This window comes from Myiozetetes cayanensis, unplaced genomic scaffold (assembly GCF_022539395.1).
Source record: "Myiozetetes cayanensis isolate MyiCay16 unplaced genomic scaffold, myiCay2020 scf9, whole genome shotgun sequence".
Lineage (NCBI taxonomy): Eukaryota > Metazoa > Chordata > Aves > Passeriformes > Tyrannidae > Myiozetetes > Myiozetetes cayanensis.
In genome coordinates, this window is record NW_026088185.1 from 32,475,478 (window position 1) to 32,498,387 (window position 22,910).

The window sequence follows — 22,910 nt, forward strand, 5'->3', positions numbered from 1 at the left end:
GCCAAGATGTGACTTCTCTGACATTTAAAAATCAAGGTAGCAACACCACCACAGACAGTCTAAACCGTACCTCCCACTGAAAGCTCCATCAGGAAAATGTTAAACAAAAATTAAGTCAGGAACTACAAATACATAGGAATATTAGATAACTCTACTGCAGTGCCCGAGTAAGGAATTTAATCCCTTGCTCTTTGGCATCAACACTTACAGAAGTGTTTTAAATTTGAAAAACAACTCTCAGATGCAGTTCCCAATGCAGTGGTTCCTCTCCAAATGCAGGGCACATCCTCTGGGCTGGGAGGAGGAGGACGAGCAGAAGCAGCTTTGGGCATTGCTGCAAACTGAGGAGGTTCAAGTAAGTGATTTGTTTGAGAAAAAGGATGTCTAGAAAGAATTTCAGAAGCACTCTTAGAGAAACACCCAATTTCTCTAAATGTACAACAGTTGGGCTGTGGACAGCATTTATAAATAAAATAAAATAAAAAAACCCAACAAACCTGAAATAGGCTGACTTACATAATTTCCTTGTTTTTTCCCTGGTAATAAGATGCATGGAATCCTTGGTGACTGGTTTTGTTTGTTATTCCAGAGGCTGGGTCAGGCAGGAAAACACATGACCTGCTCTCAAATTCACTGTCCATTTATTTTCTGAGAATGTTATATATCCCTTGTGTATTCTGGGAGCATGTGTAAATTTCTATCCCTTCTCAAACAGTTACATAAAATAAAGAAAAAGTCCACAGCTTGTAGACAACTTTCAAAAAAAAAGAGGGGGAAGATAAAAAGAAAAAAAAATTACAACTTTAGACAGTTATTATATCATTAAAAAAACCCAAACAAACCTTACTGATTCATTATTATCTTGAGGGGATACAAAGCAAAAACCAGAAAGACAGATTTGCATCTAATTTACTTTGAGAGATTTATTTCAACCTATTTTCACAATTCAAACGAAGGCTTCTTGTTAAGAATGTTCTTCTCACCTGCTTCCTACCTGACACTCCTGTAAGTTAACAGTTGGCTGGTCTCCTCCTGATTGTTAAACTGCAAGAATCCAGTCTCTTTATCTTTGAGCCCGTACTTCAGAATACTCAATCTTGCTGACATGAGTTAAAAATGCAAAATGGTTATTGCATAATTTATTAAAATGTTTAGAAAAATGATACAATTTAATGTGACACCAGAATACTAACTCAAAGTATCACATTTCCATTAAAAACTGTGCACAGTTGCCAATACAAAGAGTCCTGATCTGTTAAAATATTTTCCTTTAAATAAACAACTATGGATAAAAAAAATGTGGCACTTTATAAAGGAGAATTTGTTTTTAATTGCACATCATAATGCTCAAATCAGTACAGGTTGATGAGGAGCAGGGGATATGCTTGCAATCAGATCTGTCTGCAGGGCAAATCTTCTCCCACGCTGAGCAGCAGCTCCTGTCAGGGTGTCAGTCTCTTGGGGTCCCGTGGGAACATGGAGGTCTGACGGACGTTGTGCAGCCCCAGGAACAACATGGTCACTCTTTCCAGCCCTAAAACAGGTGAAAACAACCCAGCAGTGCAGTCAGTCCGGTGTTCAAAACTCTTTTAAGAAGATACAGGTACTTCCCACCAGCCTCACCCAGCGGAGAGTGAGGTGTTCACATCAGCGTGGAACTGCAGGAAGGAGCTAAACCAAAAATGAGGGATTTTACAGCAGTGCCTTCTGCCACGGCACAGACACCTTTTGGAACAGGTTCTGACAAGCAATGGCACTGGAGACTCAAGCCTGCTCTGAATCACTTCAGGACTTCAAGAAAGGTGTAGAAAATTGGGAGCAGAGGTGGGTCTGTATCCTGGATACAGTAACACAAGTACAGTCCAAACCAGTCTTAACAGCTGCAGAGTAAGGGACACCAAGTGCCTGAGCAGCCCCAGTGAAAACCTACACCTGGGGAATTTCATCCCAAATCCTCAGCAGTACAGAAATTTAGATTCACACCACGCACCTGTGTAAGTATCTGATGATATCTTTTTGGTAGTAAGTATTTCACTGGTTGTTGTGGAACCACTTCCTAATCCATGGGGCTGTGTAAGCACCCCAGCCGTGCTGAGGTGAAACCCTCATGCACCCTACTTTTTCCACACACTGCCTTCCTATATGAAGATTTCCACGTGGAACAGCCTGAACCCAGTGTTATTTCCCACAGCATCTCCTGTTTGGTTGTTATTTGGCCTGACCTCTGGGATGTGCCATCAGGAACATTTACTCTGCAGAAAAGATGTAGCTTCAGCTTCCTTGCTGTCAGTTCTGACCGGCCTAAAATATTTTGGATCATCAGCAAATGCTGCATCTCCTCTGCTTACAAGGACTGCACGACCATTGACACAATTTGTAAGTATGTCAGAAGGCAAGTGCAGAAAGATTGAATCAAAGAAATTACGGGTTTATTGGTCAGGACCTACAAAATGTCCTGTTTCCATATCCAGGAACAGATTTCATCCTGCCTATGAAAGCAATGTGCAAAACTGTCAGCTGTTGTCAATAAGATGCCTGAAACCTATCTTCTTTTCATTTTTATATACAAAACACACCAATGACACAAAGCCTCTCAACACCTTTGCTAAAACAACAAGCACCAAGCTGATCAGTGACACTCAGTCAAATCACTTCTTTCCCCTCACTGCAGAACAGCTTCACCACATGCACAGACCTGTGGCTGCTGGAATGGTGGTGGCTCTGATAAATCCATAATAATACAGGATGTTCTTGCTTCCTTAAATTTCCCTCACTGGTCAAATTTGAAAGTGATGTGCCTGGGTAATGAATTGGCACTTTTTCTTCTGATCACCTCCTTTTTAATTGCCAGACTGTGCCATTAATACTCTGCCTGTTTATTTTATGATGATCCCTGTATTTTAGCTTCTCTCCTTAAATTCTCCAGGATGAACAGCTCCACAAATTTACCTAACAAGGCTACTGTTATGAATTTTATACTGGACTCTGCCTGAGACTGAGCAGTGTAAGTTAAGCTAACACAGAACCACACTAAAATACAGACACTCACCTATTCCACCCCCTGCGTGTGGAGGGGCACCAAACCGGAAGGAATCAATGTAAGCCTTTATCTTCTCCAAATCTAGAAAGGAAAAATATCTGTTTCTCACCTGCTTAATGAACCCCAAGCCAGACACACAAGTGGCTACAGGACTGCAAACACAGCAAAAATTTTATGAACAGTGAGGTTTTTCCTCCTTGAATGTATAAATTATCCAGGACTATCTAGAAATTACGACTGTAACAGATTTGGTTTACAATTTTGTTTATAACTTTTCAACAAGGAGTTGCTGGGAAACAAACTAATTTCTTAATATCACCACTCTGGATGGTTAAACAGAATTAGATGGATTAAGAATGAAGTAGTACTGTGAGTTTACCACTATGGCCATGTAAGAAATTCCGTCCCAAATTCTTCCTCTAGAGGACACAAATCCAATCATGGCTTATATTCTGTTAAATGGGCTTCTTACCAATGCCATGATGTTTGGCTCTCTCTGTCAGCAGCTGAGGGTCGTGAATTCTCTGAGCTCCAGACAGGATCTCCTCCCCTCTCATGAACATATCATAAGAGTTGGAGCTTTTCTGGAAAAACAAAGATGAGTTCATTTCCTACCCACAGAGACTCCACAGGTTGCAAAGATGCACCTCTCCTATCTTCACCTGTGATATCCAAAGCTGTGCAGTAAGAGCACAATATATTAGGGGCCTGCCCAGGAATTACACTCCTTGGGCTCCTTCTCAATCCACTGGAGCTGATTTAATAAACTGAAGTTCATCCACATGCCCTTTGGAAAACCATTACACTTGCATGTAGTTATCCCAGCAAAAGCTGCTCTGAACATATTTATCCTGGATTTGGGAATAAACTGTGGAAATGTAAAAAAAAAAAACCTCATCTTTTATGTTAAAGTTTGCTGCCCTGAAAGAATGCTTTTGTCACTTTTCAGTGATGGCAGCAGTGTTTGACCATGGACATCTTTTCCTAAAGCTCTCCCAATCTTTCTGGTATGTTTTCACCAGTGCAGAGCAACTGGAAACATTTCACAGGTCATGTAACACTGACCTGATCTTGTCACCAGAATGTTAACTGTAACAGCAGATCATAGTGGGGCTGGAACCAGCTCATCTTTAAGGTCCCTTCCAACCCAAACCATTCTATGATTCTGTGGTCATATAAACATACTTTATTGGCAGGTTATCCTTACACAGCATAAGTTAAACTGAAAAGAAGAAAACACACTGACACCAACAAGGAATTTCACTTACAGGGTTGGCTGGATCTGGCATTGTATAAAAAGGCCTCACAGCCAGAGGGTATTTGTCCAGAATGTAGAAGTCTGTGTCGTACTGAAAGAAGGTGATTTAAAGCAGTTAAACAAGAGGAAGTTGCATAAAGAACAAATTACAAGAGGAAGACACAAGCAGTGAAACTTTGAAACAAAATTCAAACAAATCTCTCAATAACTTCCCACAATATTGTCTTAAAAAATAAGTTATCAATAAAAGTGGTGTATTATGTCTCAATTTTCCAATACTACTTCTAGTGTAAACTTACAAATGTTTAGCAATAAAATGTGTTGCTGTAGTAACAGGTACTTTTTTTCCCCAAAGATCTCATCTTTTCCTATAGATTTAGTCAGAATCTGGTTTGGTTTTTTTTTTTTTTCAATTATAAGAATGGGTTTTGGAACAGACTATCCTGTTTGGTGTACTCAGTATAATATGATAGAAGTAAATATAAAAGACTGAAAATGTTGTGAAACAGTTTAATAACGATAAAGGCAAAACTGAGAGTAGATTAAATACACAGCACCAAAATGGGGATGCAGTCAGACAATTAAAAATGGTAATCACAAACTCTTCACAACTTCTGCACATTCTGAGATACTCTACTGTCCACCAGTGTGTGAAAAGTTGTTTTACATGCAGGCATTTATACCAACCCAATGATTCCATGGCATCAGGTTTGAGATTCAACAACAAATTTCTTTATTCTGAAGCAATTGTTACCTTTTCCTTTACCAGGCGTCCCAGGAGCTTTTCATTTGGAGTGCTGAAAAAGATCATCACCATTAAAACTGATTTAAACATGTACTGGTTACACACTTCATAAAGCCCAAAAGATCTCAAGCTACAGATCTGCTGCACCCTGACCCTTAGAAAATCTACTACTTCTTTCTGAATGTTCTGGGTTGTGCAGACAGAAATTGCAGAAATAAAGTATATTTATTTGTTTCTAAATATTTTGTATTGGTCCTAAAAATCCCTTAAACTAACTGATACCTAAAGATATCCTTGCTCTTAATAGAACTACTTGCTACTCACCATATTCTGATTATTGGATAACTGTGTTTTCTATTTCCTATTGCCATAAATCTTGTGTACAACAAAACAAGTGAGAAACACCATGAGCAGTTGCTGAGGAAATTATTTTACTCTATCAAATTCGTATGACTGAAGCTTTCTTGGATGCACAGAGAGTTTTAACTGTAAAATGACACACTATCCTAATGGTACCAGATATATTATGGGAAAGAAGAGAAATGTTTTAATTCATTAAGTGTATTTAGAAAAGTTTACACATAATCAGTTAATTAAACCATCCTTGAGTAAATCAATGGGAGTGCATCAAAATTGCTTAATGACTTTCCTGAGAGGTGGAAGGAAGAAATGGAAAGATGTTCCTTAAATGAAAGACCTTGAGACTGAAGAATATTTTTGTTTAATCCTATTCAAACACATGTGACAGTTGACATGAAGGGCTCCAACTGACAGACAAACAAACACTTCTTATCCTTACAAGGTTCAAGTTGCTCTCACTTTATGTTGTAAGTTATTTTCTTTCAGATTTCAGAGTTTGTACCTACAGTGTGTGCCAAAAGAAAGGACTATTTTCACATCCACTCATTTACTTGTCAAGAGACCTGGATCTAAGAACTGTTTATCCCTCTAAAAGCTGTGCTTCCTTCTTGGGGGCTGTCAGGGGCACAGGACAAAAGTGACACTTCACTGCCACTTTCCCATTTGCCAAAGTACCTGAGATCCTCCTCGTCCCCCATCTCAACTCCAGCCTCCCGCAGCATGGCCACCCCTTCCCGGTATTCCAGCCTCAGAGTGGGCTCCAAGAACTTGAATGGCTCACATGGGAACTGTTTGCCCACTGTCTGGATTTCAGTTTGGAATCTGTACGTGAGGAAACAAGAGAAGCCAAACACAGAACAATCAAGAACTTGCAGCTGATCAGATGTTGCAATGACGATACACTTTGCCACAAGAGGTCCCTCTTGCAGCATAAAAACTGGATTAAAGCCACTTCTGGAGAAATTCTGTACAACCCTAATGAAACGTTTCAGCAAGGTTAATGCACCTACTTCACACATATACATGTTACTATTTCACTATTAGTTCTTTTTGAATCCTTTTGTAAGAAATAATTGACTAGGTCAAATTTTCACAGGAAAGACATTGAGAAATCACCCCTCTGTGTATTGTAATATTTACCAGGGTTCTTCTTTTATTTGAGTAATATCCTATTTCAAATATAAACAAGAAATTTCCTTCTGGACAGAAGAATATATTTGCATTTTTGCTGGCAAGACAGTCTAACTTGTAAACAAATGAAAGCCACTTCCTAAACTTTTGGTCTGGCTTTTTAATTAGTTAAGACTGTGAATAGTGGAAAACAATCTTTGCTGCTATCGTGGAACAGATGCAAGCTGGTCCAGTAATTTTTAGTCAGGAAAACTTTTTTGTATAGTAAATACTAGATAATTTTCAAAATAGAACAAGATCATTTCCAAAATAGAACAATCTATTTTTCTACCTGTAGTGCCACAAAAACAAAGACATTTTAAATAATGATGGGTCATTTCTGTTAGAAAGTCCTTCCAACAGCAAACAGCAAGTGTGTCAGTGCAAGCCAGCACACTCCAGGAGATGCTAAAAGTACTTTACTGGCCTATGGCTTGAGTGAAATTTAAAAGTCAGACATGAAGAAATAGTTAAGAGCAAAGCAAAAACGCTTGTTTTGAAGTTCTGTTGTAGATTAGATCAATTATCAATGATTATCTGACAAGCTGAAGACAAAACGCTCACCCACTTCATGCCACAGCGCAAGAGCTGTCAAACAAAGAATGCTGCTCATTAAAAGAAGGAAATGCTCTTATTACCTTTCCTGAAGCCCCTTGAATATCTGCACCAGGGTATCTGCAATCTCATCTACCACCTCATGATAGTGATAGTTAAAAGCCATTTCAATATCCAGGCCAACAAACTCAGTCAGGTGTCTGTGTGTATTGGAGTCCTCAGCTCGAAACACTGCAAAATTAACCAGCAGAAGTTCTAACTGACCTGAAATTATCATTCCACTTGGAAAAACAGACACACAGACAAACTTTTGAGGCAGGTAAGAACTTTCAGATTTGAAAACTGCCCTTTTCAGAGGAAGTGGACTTGTACACGTGTGTGTCTTCTGGGATGTTTTTTTTTTCAGATATGAGTGACATAAAAATGTCTTCCTATAAACCATGACTCATTGGTTAGTAATTAACAAGAAATTTAAGATCTTCTGGATTACTTGGAATTTTTTTTTTATTCTATAAGCTGTTATTGACTTGTTTTTCAGCATTTACATGTTGAGGTTTTAGAACAAAAACCTGTATTACCACTTAAAGAGTCCATGCTTTTGAGACAGAGAGAATGGGACTGAAATCAGTAATTTTTTATTCTTTATTGACAGCCCAGTTAAAAGTAAGCATGCTCTAAATAATGTTGTTTGGTACATGTAGAAAAGCAAGGGATTAATGTTAACATGCCATCTCAAAGCTAGGTTGCCTGTTTTAACTGGTTGGTACTGAGCACTAAAGGGACACAGTGATTAGGAAACCATGGCTGCAGTTATGGTTTGTTCCACGTTTTACTAACTTCATCACATTACCCATTTCCAATGCAACTCTTATTTTTCCCCCTCACACCACAGCAGGCACTGGAGAAGAGTATTCCACCCTTATTTCACCATTTTAGTTTTGTTCCAGCAACTTCTCGGTCAACCTTACCCTCATCCGTCACCTCAAGTGCAATTTGTGCTCGGTAAGTGAAACTGTGTTAAGTGAAACCATTCAAAGCTCTCAGTGTGCCTGTTTTCTCATTAGTGCTGCAGCTGCTGAAAGCCATCAGGGCCCACTTCACACGTGTTTAAAGCAAAGCTTTTCTTACCTGGCCCCACGCAGAAAACCTTGTCAAAGTCAGCACATATACACATCTGCTTGTACAGCTGCGGGGACTGAGCCAGGTAGGCACTGGTTTTGAAGTAGGACACAGTAAACACATTGGCTCCTCCTTCACTGGCAGCTGAAAAGCAAATGCTTTTATAAGGAGATATTAAAATAAAAAGGTACAAAATAAATCAGAGGTAGAACGAGAGATAATTGGGCCGACATCTAGAGATCAGAAAGAGATTTTTCTTCAAAGCAAATTGGAGGACAAAGATATATTTGCATGCATTCGTGCCAAGGGCAATTTTGCAGCTCAGGACTGTCACACCTTGTCTTGCAAACCTGACAGTTTAGTTGGGGTGTTTCAAAATGTTACTGTTCCCAGCTGCCCTTCACCTCGGAGTGTTTGTAGCACCCCACCTACCTGCAGCCCAACACTCTGTGGGTGGCACAGCCTGCCAGGGGTTACTGCAGAGCCTGAGCTCAACCTGCACATCCTGTTTTGCCAGGAGCATCCTCTCTAACTGAAGGCACTGGTATCTCTCCCAGGCAAACCCAGATTCAGCAGGGAACTCGTGCCAAAGGTTTTCTCAGTTTGAGGCACTTTTCATAGAAACAGTTACCTTGAGAGCACAGGAACCAAGACCACATCATTTGTGTCCCTCCTGTAAACTGCCTGTCAGAACTGCAGCACTGCACCTGCCACTCCCCAGGCTGGGACAGGAGAGGGGCACTGGCCTAACTTGCTAACAAAACACGCCACAGCAAAAGATTAGTTCATCATCTTTGAAAGCTCTAATGTTAACCTGACTCCAGGTAAAGTACTTATTATTATTACTGACCATTCCAGTCAGATTAATGTTCCTCTTCTTTCATCACCACCACTCCCACTGACACAGTGTCAGTGAATATTTACAGTTACTTCTCAACAGAGGTAACTTTTAAAACCTCAGCTCTTAGAACAGCCAAGATATTTAAATTTGAAGTTCAGTGAGGTTTGTATTGACTTAACTTATTTAATGCTACAAACTCTGGTCTCATTCAAACAATAGGATGCTTGCTTGCCTGCTCTCAATGGTCCACTGCACAGTAAGCATAGCACACTTCCTCAAAGGTGCTGCAGAAATAAACTACTTGGGAGTCTTTTAGTGCTTCAGACTGCTTTAACTCTCCTTGTAGGAAAAAACTTATCTAACCTTCAACATACTTTCCATGTTGAAAGAATAGATGCTTGCAAGGATTTCGTTACAAAGCCCATTTTTTATCTCAGCCAAGAGCTGTCTTCAAAAATATGAGTACAGAACGTATAAAATCCAGTAAGAAAAATGTATTCATTTAATGAATGTACATGCAAATATTCTGCCCTGATTTTCCATGCCATATGTCTTAGTGGCATCAACAAAACCCCAAAGAACACCGATAAACCAATCTGACTTTTGAAAACGATACAGCAAATCAACAACAGAACCGGATGCAAAATGTGCATTTCCAGACTTTAAGTCAGGCTGAAGCTGTTATGCCACATTTCTAAAAAGGTCTCCTACCACCTTCTATTTAGCCATGAGCTCATTGCTGAAGAAGTGACATATTGCATATATGACATTTTATACCATCACATGTATATTGTAACTTCTTTACAACCGAATCTGCTTTAAATCTAAATTAGAGTGGGGTTTTTGTTTTGGATACTGAGAATGGAACTGTCAGTGCCCAACACTGAGAACACAGGAAGAACAATGTACATGACCAGACACACCTGTATTTAACCAAATTAAAACTTAATATGCACTGTGGAATACATAAATGAGGTATATGTAATACCTGTCTTGTCATTCTTTTAACCTCCAAAGTCAGGAGAAAAGGAAAGAACAACCCTGACACCAGCTACAAGTTTGCTATGCTGCATCTAAACTAGAAATAAAACTTCATGTTTTTAAAATAAAAACTTTCTGGCAGATAGGAACACTGAGCAAGTGTAAAAAAAGCACATCTGGAGCTGCTGGATCACATATACAATACCTGAAATGATTTTGGGAGTCTGGATTTCCACAAATCCCTTGCGAATAAGAGTCTCTCGGAAAAGCTGACAAATACCAGACTGAAGGCAGAAGATTGCCTGGCTAGTGGAGGTCTATAAGAAGAAGATAAAATAATGAATCCTAAGTTAGTTTTTCCTGACTCTATTACTTTTTCTGGGCAGCTGGAAGGATGAATCTCTTCCCTTAGGAATACTTGATTACCGTATGTGCCCGAACAGCGAAAGTGCAAATCAGTAATTGTTTATTACACAAAAAGGAACGGCAAAGGAAACAAGAAAAATTATTCATTTCAATTTATGGTATATTCAGTTATGAAGGAGGCACTGTGGTCGATTCTGCATTTTAAAATATAACTGATTTATGAGATGTGCTTCTGCAAATAAAGGTTTTATAGTAAGAAATGGAATAAAAGCACTAAACCTATTACAAAGCTTTCAGTACAGTGAACTAGAACAGCCACAGGAACACACAGAGCATGATAAAAGCAAAGCCATCAGTAACCTACAGAAGGTAAAATGTTTGTCTGTTAAAGGCTACAAAATTCATGTGAAAACACAGCCACACGTTAACCAGGTACAACACTGCCACAAACACATCCCAAAAGCAAGGGCTGAACTCCCAGCATTTCAGCAGTCCACAGAACACCTGCTCATCTGAACTGCAGCTCTGCCTTTTTTCACTCTTAAAAAGAGCATTTAGATGAAAACAGGAGTAGATTAAGCTGAGTTGATCATCACCTTTTTGTTTATGTACATGACACAATTGAGCTACTTCTCTGGTTAGCACATACCTACACTAAATGTTCCTGTAACTTCTGGCATGAAGAAGAACAAAACCAGCTTAGTGAACCGCTGCAGAGACCGGGAGACGTCAGCACTGAGCCCATATCTGATTCTGGGCTGGCAGCATTTAAAACGTGACAGTGAGCAACTTAAAAAGGCTATAAAGAGTCAAACGAATTCCTGCCACCGACCCAGAGGGCTCTTCACACCAACCTGCGTCACAGCACTGTTTACTTCTCCTTTCTGAAAGGTACCCAGCTCTACAGTTGGGGTAAGAAAAGCCTTGTGGGCTTTTTCACATGACTCCTACCAAACCACAAAACAAAAAACCCCCAACCAAAACAAATTATACAAGCACCCAAATTTAGACAGTCAGTCAGGAGAAACGCTGAAATGGAGCTCCATCCACCATCTCTGCAAGATAAAGATAACCCTTTCCCGACACACCTGAGGAGAAAACTGCAGCAATTTGGGGCTGTTTGCCATTTTGGCTGACCAGCGAAACATCTCAGGGGTGTAAGTGGTTGAGACTAGTAAATAATAGCTGGCAGTTCTCACTGTCTGATAGCACAAACCACAGCCGCTACTCCAAGCGCTCAAAATGAAGGAAATGAGGTTTTGAGCAACAGTTACAAAAGTACCCTCAAAGTTTTTCACTTTTTTAACGTTGGTCTCCCAGAATCAGACACGTGCAAGGACTCTGCCTGAGTTCTGGGCAAAACTCAGCAGTGTCACATCAAAGTACCAGGATCATTCAAAGGATTTTTTTTTTTTTCTTAATCATTTCCAACTTAAAAGGTGAAAGACATTTTCCAACTTAAAGTCATATTTGGGTTTACCAATATAGTTTTTGATGAACCAGACACGTTTCTGAAAATGCTAACAGATAAATTGTCACATTTATTTAAAATGGGGTAGTTGACAATGCCTCCTCTACCCTTCTGATGAATCAAGCCCAGTTTCATGCCAGAGAGGTGAGCATGCAGTCGGTCCTGACTCACACACTCCCAGGAAAAAGAAGAATGGTTGCTAAACCCAATCTGAAAGCAATTACTCGGTCTGACCTAAAACTGTGCACAGAAACACAGCCAGTCAATACCTAACAGAGTTCTGCACTAACAATGGTTTGTCAGGCAGTAACTCCTGCCTTCTGTGAGGATGCAGGGCAAAGCTTCTGTCTTCCCAAGCCATCTGTAATGATAAATTATGCTTAGAAACAGCATTTATGAAAGCAGCCCAATTCACAGAACTGGACACTGAAGCTTTTATTTAACTACAGACCAGGAACAAGCAGCAATTCTCTGCACCTCAAATTGGATCTGACAAGACCACTCTTCTTTCACCAAAGGTGGCTGAGTTTCAGTGTCCCTTCATTCACAGACTGCCAACACGGATAACTGCTGGGAATTTGTGATACTGCAGTCTCCTTGCAAGGATTAAACAGCCCAACAAGACACCTGAGATAAGCTCCTAAAGAACCGCACCTGCCAATCTGCAGGGTAGGTAAATCAGTGACCTCAAAAGTTTCATGTGACACAACTTTTAAAGACAGAGAAAAACTTTCCAGATGTAATTCCATTCTTTGCAGTGGTATGTGTTTAGGACAAAAAGCAAATTAATTCACCTGAAGAAAACAATTCAGTAACTGAGATGCTGGTATAGGTATTACCAAGTTTGGTACAGTGGGGGGCAACACAGTCACTACTTGAACTTCCACGCTTGGTACAACACAGCAAACTGAAGACAGAGACAGCTCTCAAAATCAAATTATTTTTACCTTTGCTTTAAAAAAGATCTTGCCATGGCACTCTTTTCCTGCAGTGTTTACTCCAATATGAACTCCCCCACATACACACTGACAAACTGCTGTACTGAGACTATGGCAAAGATAGTAAAGATTCCTTCAAGAGTTAAGCAGAAACAGAAACACACTTATGACACTTCAACACTGCTGCAGTTTAGGGTGTTAACTGCAACATGTTATGTTTTAATAATAGAACTGAGCACTGCAAGCAAGATGATAAAAATAATTATTTCATCTGGCACAAGCTGCCTCCACAGAACAGCCACGTAGAGAACAAATGTGTTCCAGTGGAATGGAGGGCAGTTCACACCTCAGGTGATTGCATCTCACCCAGCTCAGACTGAGGCACAGACTGCAAAGCTGAACTTTTCTTTTTACTCTCACCTCAGCTCTAGAATTTGTTCTGCTCTCTCCTCCTGTTTGCTTTCCTGCTTGCCTGCTGCAACTAGCTGTGTTCCACCATAAACAACCAGTAAGTACATAGCTGGCTAAATGAAAAGGGAAAATAATGCAGTCTATATTCTTTTAAGGAATATAATTTTAAATAATGTAAATAATTTTGCAATTCCTTTATTACACAGAGGACAAATAAAGGTTTTGCTAGGAAACAGAATGTATATTAAATAACATTTTTTAACCCTAAGGTGACTGAAGTCAACTTTTCTTCAAATTCAAGAAGAATATATGAAGTTTGCTGTCTAAACAACTGGGACTGTGTATGTTTTCACTACCCACAATAAAATAAACTGCACATCTGCTTGTTCATTACAGCCTGAATCCAGCCAGGGAAAGCCCAGCTTTTGCAATGAGTAAATTGAATTCAGCACAATGAAATCAAGCTTGAAGTAATCGAGTGTTTTGAAAAAACTGCATTAGGATCAGTGTGCAGTTGGATTATCACGTGAGAGAGTCTGACATCCATAAAGCACTAAAGATACAGTTTAATGTTTATGCTCTACCCTGAGCAGCATAAACAGGATAATACTGACCCTAAAAAGGCTACACTTTGGTCTCAATGAGCTGTGCATTAGCAGACACAATTACAGCACCAGGACTGCAAAATGCATGTAATTCAAGGCAAATTTGGACAGCTGCTGTTGAGATAAAAGCCCTGCTGGACATCCAAAATCAGCCAGAGCAAGGACATCAGTCAGGTCCATTGTAAAACTGGATGAACCTGCATTGATTTTTTTCTTCAGGGAAAGACACACTGAGAAGCAGAACCCAAAAACCAGCATTTCACTGGTCTTTTCTTCCTTGCTTTTCATCTGTCCCAGAACTTCATGAAATGTGATTGAAGGAAGTGTTTTTATAGACCCGGGAAGTGCCCACACCACAGAGCACTGCACTTAAACTTTACAACAGCAGAAAAGCGAAGATTTAAAACACAGTCAGTGCTCCAATTTGCCTTCTTTAACTGTTTCAATACGTGAGGGGTAAATCAAACATCTCTAGAATCAAGTGGTTTGACTTTCATTCAGCCCATGAAAAATCGATACTTAGGTCAGCAGTGGTTTCCTCACAGTCACCTGTGGTTATGGGTAAGGAAATCTGGTCTATGCAAGGACTTTTCCTTCTTCTTACGAGCTCTCCTCTCTCCACACTCCTGACTTTTTACTCCAAGGGTGTGATCTGTATTTTAGGAGTTAACCCAGCAGGAACAGGTTCATCCTTCTTCAGTCATCATTCCTTGGAAATGATTTTTAAAACCCCTCAGCACTAAATACTCTCAATTTTCTCTACATCAAAATAACAACTACAGCAATAGCTTGGGATCTTGGCATTTAAGCACTCCCCCCATCCCTTAAAAAAAATGTGCCTACCAGACACTTCTGAGAGATCTTTGTTCAGCAACCAAAATGCAAGATTGTTAATAGTTCAGCCCAATCCTCAGTCTATTTTCACATGCACACGAGTATGGAAGCATTGCAATCTTTGTAGAATACTTTGGATTTTACAGCTCCACTAATGTTAATTTCCTTATTATTAATTTTACACTCCTTCTTTAGCATCATAATCAAGGTCTCCTCCATATCCATCACAGCTGGATGGAGTGATGCTAATCTTGGAAATCCAGGCTTTTTTATTCATGCAGTAACTGAGTTTCACAGCTCCACTTTATCGTGACTTGGCCCTATCCAGTGAACTCCTTGGTTAATCACACATAAAATTAGTTAAACTACTTACCTACTTTAAATAAATGGACAAAAATAATTTTAGTTTCATCCTAAGGACTTTTTTAATCCAAGCCTAGCCAAGATCTATGCATTTAGCTTGTTAAATCTTTCTCCAAAAACCAGTATCTCTGTTTTTGATGTTCGGTGACCTCCTTTTTCCTTAGAAAACTGGGGCACTGAGGAAAACAGAACTAGATGATATCTGTGGTTGGACCTCCTCCTTCCTCCCACTCTCATAGGAACACATCAGCACAGCATCTCCCTTAGATCTGTTCTGCTGACACCTCTTCCCTGCTCCATGCCCTGGTTTTCCCAGAGGGAAGAGCTGTGCCAGAGCAGTGGCTGGCAATGGTTTCAGTTAACACACCACGTTTGCCAACCCTCCCTAGGATGTGCCTACTTGTGCAGGGCATTTGGAACACCAGGGGCTCTCTGAGGTCCCATTTGTACTCCAGCAGCTCCAGTCTGTGGAACCAAATCACTGAAAAAAAATCAAGGACTGCTTTTGAGGTTTCTTTTCCGGTTATTTTGAAGGACAAAGTGCCTTTGTCTCCCCACTCTTGTGATTGCACTGCACACAGTGCTTAGGATGTGAACATACATAAGCACATGTGTTCTGACTGGGATTTCCCCTTTCTCCATTAAACACCTTTCCTGCTTGCTCAGCATTCCCTTAAAAACACAGATCAAAGTAACAGAATTATTTAGAATCTTCTTTTGCAGAAGCAAAGCTCCTGCAGAACAAACAAGGCAAACTAATGAGCAGGCAGATGCCCTCAGCTGCATTCCAGCCAAGGATACCCCCATGTCATTTTTCAAACAGTATTTTTAACCTTTACTTCCCTTTGTATTACTTCTCTGCTCTCTTTGGGGTTCATGGCTCTCTCCATTTATTGTTTTCATTAATTTAATGGATTTTCTAAAGTTTCTCTGGAGTGCTGTTGATTATTTTTATTCATCACCAGAAGTTCAAGCAAAGCTTGCACTTCCAGCACGCCAGAGCTCTCCTTTCAATCTGTTCCACTGCCTTCCTGCTACTGAGAGCTGATGATCCTCCAAATAAATGATTTTCACTTTCAATCATTAGTATAGAATTCTGAAAGGCTGAATTTACGACTGATGAAGAGACCAATATGAGGAGATACTGAGTAACCCGGAAAGTAATGGCAAATTGAAGTTACCCAGTATCACACATGAGGTCAATGACAAGCAAATAACTTGGGTCCAAGTAAAACAATTTGCACAAGTAGGTTTTGTTGCTGAAACAAGGAGATCAGATGTGGAAATGCTTCAAGTATCTCAGTGCCAGAAGTTTTCCAAATTTCCCCCCCTAAGTGACTTTTGTGTTCCATTTCCCAGTCCACAGACTGATTTGCTGAGAAATTGCCATTATCAGAACTGTAAAGTCAGAACTAGATGTACCAAAAAATGAGCTAAGCACAGCCTTCATTCAAAGAAAAGTTAATTTAAATTTTATTGTGGAGAGCCAAAGGTGGGAAAAGGCCAGGATGCCTCCTGTCAGTAAGAATGGTTAGTTACTTACACATTTGGTGTTAGCTGCTGCTTTATTAAAAAAAGAATCGAAATTCTGTAAGTAATTTAGTAGATGGTTTTTTGCTGCTGATCAGAAAGAGTACATATTTGGGAGGTCTATGAATTCAGAGAAGGCTGTGCCTCTGTGACCTGGATGGAGAAAGGTGTTTCAAAAAAATAAAATACGTGAATGCTGTGGAGGAAACAAAGAGCATGAGACTGGAATCGTGGCCTGGAACAATTTCACTGCCAAGACATGCATTACAGCACCTCAACAGCACTTAAAACTTCCATCTTATACATCAAAAGTGAGCTCTTCACAGGTTTTGAGCATCCAAGACTACATTTGAGAAAAAAATGCTGTCTCTAAATTGTCCCTTTTCAGTCACCTTTGACTTCTGTAAATGAAAGCCCCATTGCACATGGCCACGTGTCAAATACTAAACATCCTCCCTCAAACTACTAATAGCTGTTCTTTAATTAATGTCAGCAAAGGTGAACATTTAGGATTCAAAACCCCTGTGTTTTCATAATACCACTCACAAAACCACGTTGTTTATTTTTCTCCTGGCCAACAATCCACTTCCATCAAATCCAAGAGTTTTCTTGCTTCATGGATTAGAAATGAGAAGAATAAACACTTGCAGGCAAGCAAGTGTTCAGAATGCTCCTTACCCTCAGATCAATGATTCTGTTGTCCAGTCTTGTATCCTGGTTTACAGTAGCTCTTCCATCCTAAACAGTTGTGCAAAAACACGTAGTGAATACCCACACATCCAAAAAATAAACAATAACAAAACAAAGTTAACGGAGAGAGATATTAATTCTAAGTTCAGCAGAATTTCTAGGTCATTCTAGAAAGGACATACAGCACTGGCAGCACAACAAAGTTAAAGGTGCAACTTCTCCCAGAGGCCACAGGCAGAACCCAACTATGAGGATCCAGCAGAAGCACATGCAAGACTGGAAACCCTCTGGTTTTGGCCTTCTGCTGCAGGTCTCTATCAGAGCTACAGAGATGTTGGACACAGCTCTGGATAACATAAAGGAAATAAAATGCAAGCCCAACAAAAAAAACCCAAATCACCACATTAAGAAGCTGCTTTCGTGCTTTTGTTCAGCTACAAAGCCAATAAAAGGCACTGGAGGTTTCACCTCGTCTCCCTCCAGCTCTGGTCGCACAGCATCATCCAGCTGCAGGGGCAGGCGGGGCTCGGCAGCGCTGATCACGTAGATCTGGAATCAGAGCACAGAAATAGCTGAGGAGCTGCTCCTGAGGAGCTGCACTGACAAAGGGGTGTTTCTGGCAGGGACCTGAAACACTTTTGCACAGGCTGTGATTCTATTCAAGTTCTGCAGAGACACGGGTGCATTCTCGTGACAATACTGCAAGTGCTTAGTTCTTGCTTTCCTTCTGAAAGATTAAAAATATCCTTTTTTCTTCTGAGAAGCACCAAGTTTAGCAAGCACATACTGCCTGAGGGATGAGGCTCTTGGCATCGATGCCAGCTCTGAAACTAAAGAGACTTCACTGAATTTCAGGTTCTGATTCCAGCAGGATCATCCTCCTCTTCTTATTGTTAATGTATTATTTACTTATCATCTGATTAGATCTGAAAGAGCCATTTTGGGTTGAAAAATTTATGAGACACCTAAAATACAATCAGAGAATGAAAAACAGCTCGCCCTGCCTTACAGTCACAGGAGCAGTGAATTTGATGTTCTTGCAGAAAAATCAAGCATCTGATAATCTGCACACATATTAAAACATGTTTCTTCACAATCTGCAGGTTTTCCCCAATGCTAAAATTTACCTCACTGCTATAATAGCCATTGTACTCTACCCCTGAGGCCACTGTGTTTCAGCTGTATTGCAGGCAGAGTTTGCTTTAAAACCTTTAGAAGGAAAGGATATTACATAAAGGTTTAAATATGCTTTCTATTTAAACAAATTATAAAGTTGCACTTCCTCCACCCCTCCAGCACAAGCTCCAGGAATTTTAGGTTTCAAAAGCTCCCATACTGTTAAGCCAGTGAGAGTTTATTTCTGCCTCAGTGCTGTATTTCACTCCATTGTACCGAGGGGAAGATTGCAACTCTGATAAAGAAGAAACTGCTGACTTGCCCTTAAAAAGAAGCAGACTTTATTCCACTATCTGCTTCAGTTAAGAATCAGAAGTGAGAATTACAAGCTTTCGTACCCAAACTGTTCTAGGGAGATACTTTATTTTACTTGACACTGTAACCCAAATGGCAGATAAAGCCAGGAAAATATAAACCCCAAATATCCTAAACCCAGAAATGTTTAGTGTTTACACATGATACACTGAAATCTGTAGTTTAAAGGAGTTTATTTCTCTGGCATAGGATTCCTTACTGGCAAAGTTTATATATGCAGAGAGTCAATCTCAACAGATAATTTATCAAACAATTAACCAGTGCTCCATTTGCTCAAACATTTACCCTTTGAACGTGAAGCTCAACATCTTGCTGAGTGCAACCTCCAACTTTCTGAAACGCTTTCCTCACAACACCTTCCACATCCACAATGCTCTCCTTGGTGATGCTGTCAATAGAGGACAGAGGGGTTACTGAATTCCACGGCACTGCAGCAGCCTCAGCACGTTCAGGTACTGCATGGACTGCTGAAAACAACAGAGTTAAGGATTCAGATGAAGTTACTTTTATATATAATAACTGGGTAATGAAGAACTTTGCCAAAATATTCCCAGCCACACTGAATTCAAGTCGGGATGGAAGACTTGTGAGGGAAAGGATGATGATTAAGCTCGGTGCTGTCCCATTCTTTGTGTGTGAATACACACACTGACAGTCACAGAGCTTTTTTTCTAGGCCACAGACACTCCTGCATGTGTCAGCTGATGCAATTATCTGAAAGATGTGCCTTCCCCAGCTGAACAACAAACTGAAGGGAAGTCCTAGAGCTGGAGGGGAAATCAAAACTGCTCCAGCTTGTTTAAACTACAGACTTGTTGCTGAGAGCTGCAAGATGCTTCTAAGCCATTTTCTGGCGACACGGGACATCCTAATTGCTCTCCACGACCAGTCAGTAATAGGACATTAAAACACCACACACCCCCCAGAAAGTCTTCCAAAGATATGACAGAAAGCATGTCTGTTATAAGCAAACAGTAACAAAAGCCTCAAGTCACAGGTGAGAAAAAAAATCGTGTGAGCTTTTATTTACATATTTAACGTACTGGAATTTAAACCAGTAACTTTCCACAGACACTCTCGCCCTCACTGGAAATGGATTTTCGCTCTGTCTCTGTGCCAAGAGGCTTACAAAAGGCCGAATATGAGAACATATTTCATTCTTTTTTTATAAAAAACGTTACAACTCATCTTTCACTTCTCAGGCCTCCTTGAGAAGGCTGAAAAGCACTTTGTGTACATCACTTGAGCACCCAAACCCTCAGACACCAGGAGAGTATCAGGCCCACAATTTAACTGCAAATAATAAGAGGTGAGCGAGGATGGCACTGGACAAGCTGCTCACTGCTGGTCTCAGCAAAGCAAAGAGCCTTTAACAATCCTCAAGTTCACAAGGCTGGTGTTTCTTTGATTAAAGATGACAAAAGAACAATCTGATGACACTGAACTAACAGTAGAAAATGCAAGCATCAAAAGTCTCAAAACCGAATGGTGGCACTGTGAGTAAGCTCTGATTACCTTAAAAAAAGCACCAAATTTGAGCATTTTAATTGATTACACTGTTTCTTTGAGGGTAATGCTTTCAGCTGATAGAACTCACTGGCAGCTGTTCTAGGAGTTATACAGACCATGGTGATTCATATGCTTGGCTTTCTTAGCCATTAGGTAGTTCTACCTACTGCATGAAACTCGTGAGCAGTATGTGCTGCTGGCACATTTACACTTTAAAAGAGCAACAGCTGCTCAAATCATGACGAAATTTGTCCAAAGCAGAGGTCGAGAGCTGGCTTTAAATCAGAATTCACTCAGTTATGGGAGAGCCTCCATTCATCTCCATCATTTTAGCAGAGGCAACAAATTCAAGAAAGGATAATTGAAATGACACCAAGAGCTTGGCAGCACACTCTTATAATTATTCTGTTTAAAACTCCTTGAAAACACTGTGGAACCCATACAGCACTTTGGATGCAAGAGAACGTGATGATAAGAAATGCACAAATAAATGATGCTGAAACTGTAATGAGTGTAACTATGAATCCCCTCTGCTTTTCAAATATGGGAATGTTTAAAAGAATTAAAGTTTTACTCTCCTGTGAACTTTTTTCCCCAGACAGTTCTCTCCTGTCTCTTTTTCCCCGCTCCGTTTTCCATGTCAACACTTTGGCAGATGTCCAGAAAACACCACTAATGACATGAAGAGCAGCGTCTTCACTGCAAATGGAAGTTCCTAATCTGCTGAATAAAAGCCCTCCCACCAGTAAGTGCAAATAATGTTTTAAAGCTTACTGAAGGAAATTCTTTGCGTTGCGAGAAAGAAAATAATAGTTAAATAGAAAAGTGTTGTATGATGGATTCACAAGCAGATTACTGATCCCATGGTGAGAACTGGGGTGAGTGAAGTCCTTACAGAGCTTTGATCAGAACATGCAAGGAATTCAAGACATCCAAAATGGTATCAGCTTAAAAGCACAGGAAGAAAGTGACTTTTACCTCACTTTTACACACTGTAACTGCAATACTGCTTTGCAAACTTGCATAACAGAACTCATCTGCACGTACGACAAAATGAGCTTTCCCTCTCTCTAAGTTGGAGTTGCAATTAAAAGATGTTTCTTGGTCTGCAACGCACTTTCATCATCTCCTCTAACTTTCATTTAATAAAAAATATGCTTTTTCTCCTTAAAACTACTCATTTAATCAGGTATGGAAATAAATAACAGCTGGTGTTTGGAGTTCTGTTTGAACTCAGCAAGATCTAGAACTGCAAAAATCAGAAGTGCATCAAAGATAAACCACAGAAACCCAGAAGGTGCTGCTTTTATCCCAACAGGTAACGCAAATAATGTTACTGAAATGGTGATTTCAGGTCAAGTTACAACAAGAAAGAAGAAGTTGTAATGAAATGCCAGTAAATTTGTTTTCCACAGCAGCAGGACCAAGTCATCAGGGTGATTTTTGACCAAATTCCCCTGGGGAACAAAAAAACCCCAAATACACTGAAAAAAGTGAACAAGCAGCAGAAAAGCGTGACAAGGCACGACCACCATTCCCAGAGAAGACACCAATATTTATACCTGTAATTAGTATGACCAAGGACTAGAAACTCAGTGAGTTTAATAATAAAGAAATACATTAATATAAATGCATCAGTAAGGAAGATGACATCTTTACATTGTTCAATATTTAGAGAAGCTACTTGAGTAACAGATTCATGAGGTCCAATGCTAAACAATTTCTCTTGTATAGTAACTACTTTATATGTAATGGTCAAAATAATCAAGACTATAATTACTAAAGTGTCCACTAGATGCCTTTTTATGTCCCTATTAATAATGTGCATGTCTATTAGCCAAGACTTTCTCTTTCAACCACAGGATTGCATCCTTGCAGCCTGTATGGCAACATCTTTCACCAACAGCTTCATGTTGCAAGCTGAACCCTGTGCTGAGGTGAAGAACAATAAACATTTATTTTCTTGATCAAAACTCTGAAGAATAGGAAAAAACTTGCTTATTTATGGATTTTAAGTAGAAAATGTTTTACTTCATCTGTAGCATCTATACTTATTCAGGTAGTTTCTTGGTTTTACTTCTGTAAGCACTCTGCACTAATTACTATATTAATACATCATTAAATCTAAAAGTATTGAATAACTGTCATAAAATACAACAATCAATGATACTTTATGTGACCATCAATGAAAGCTGAAGGCAATGGAGTTTACTTTTAAAAAATGAGTTGAGAGCATAAACATTTTGTACTCGATGAGAGCAACTGTGATCCTGCCTGCACACACAGAGCAGGCGTCCATGAGGCCCCTTGAAAATGGGCATTGCATTCCTGAAGGCCAGAAACACCTCATTCTCTTCATTCTAAAAATATAATAATCTGTTCCCTGTACCACCATTCTAACACTTGGTAGAACCCCACTATCTTAAGGTAAAAAAAAGAAGCCTATCTGTTTTTAAAGCTTTTAAGTAAAAAAATCCACCATGCATTTTTAGTAACTTTTACTGAAAAAATGTCACTTTATTTCTCTTCTGCATTTCCCCAACTTCATCCTCTGTTCACTGCATCCTGTCACACCTCTGTAGCTGTGACTTAAGAACCCTCCATTGGCAGAAAATCTTCTTGTACAGGAACCA

At 39.8% G+C, this 22,910-nt stretch overlaps 1 protein-coding gene across 1 annotated transcript in view; it reads right to left on the reverse strand.

Annotated features, from left to right (window-relative positions):
- Positions 1-897: 897 nt before the first annotated feature.
- The window catches only part of DARS1 (aspartyl-tRNA synthetase 1), a 36,139-nt gene continuing 14,126 nt past the window's right edge, over positions 898-22,910 (reverse strand). Inside the window, exons 5-16 of the mRNA XM_050340443.1 lie at positions 19,054-19,156; positions 17,746-17,826; positions 17,266-17,325; positions 10,275-10,386; positions 8,257-8,391; positions 7,212-7,359; positions 6,079-6,225; positions 5,053-5,095; positions 4,309-4,389; positions 3,513-3,624; positions 3,050-3,121; positions 898-1,534 (exon numbers count right to left, since the gene is read on the reverse strand). Of these exons, the coding sequence (XP_050196400.1) occupies positions 1,443-1,534; positions 3,050-3,121; positions 3,513-3,624; positions 4,309-4,389; positions 5,053-5,095; positions 6,079-6,225; positions 7,212-7,359; positions 8,257-8,391; positions 10,275-10,386; positions 17,266-17,325; positions 17,746-17,826; positions 19,054-19,156 (1,186 nt within the window). The 3' untranslated portion in view covers positions 898-1,442. The remainder of the gene's footprint in view (positions 1,535-3,049; positions 3,122-3,512; positions 3,625-4,308; positions 4,390-5,052; positions 5,096-6,078; positions 6,226-7,211; positions 7,360-8,256; positions 8,392-10,274; positions 10,387-17,265; positions 17,326-17,745; positions 17,827-19,053; positions 19,157-22,910) is intronic.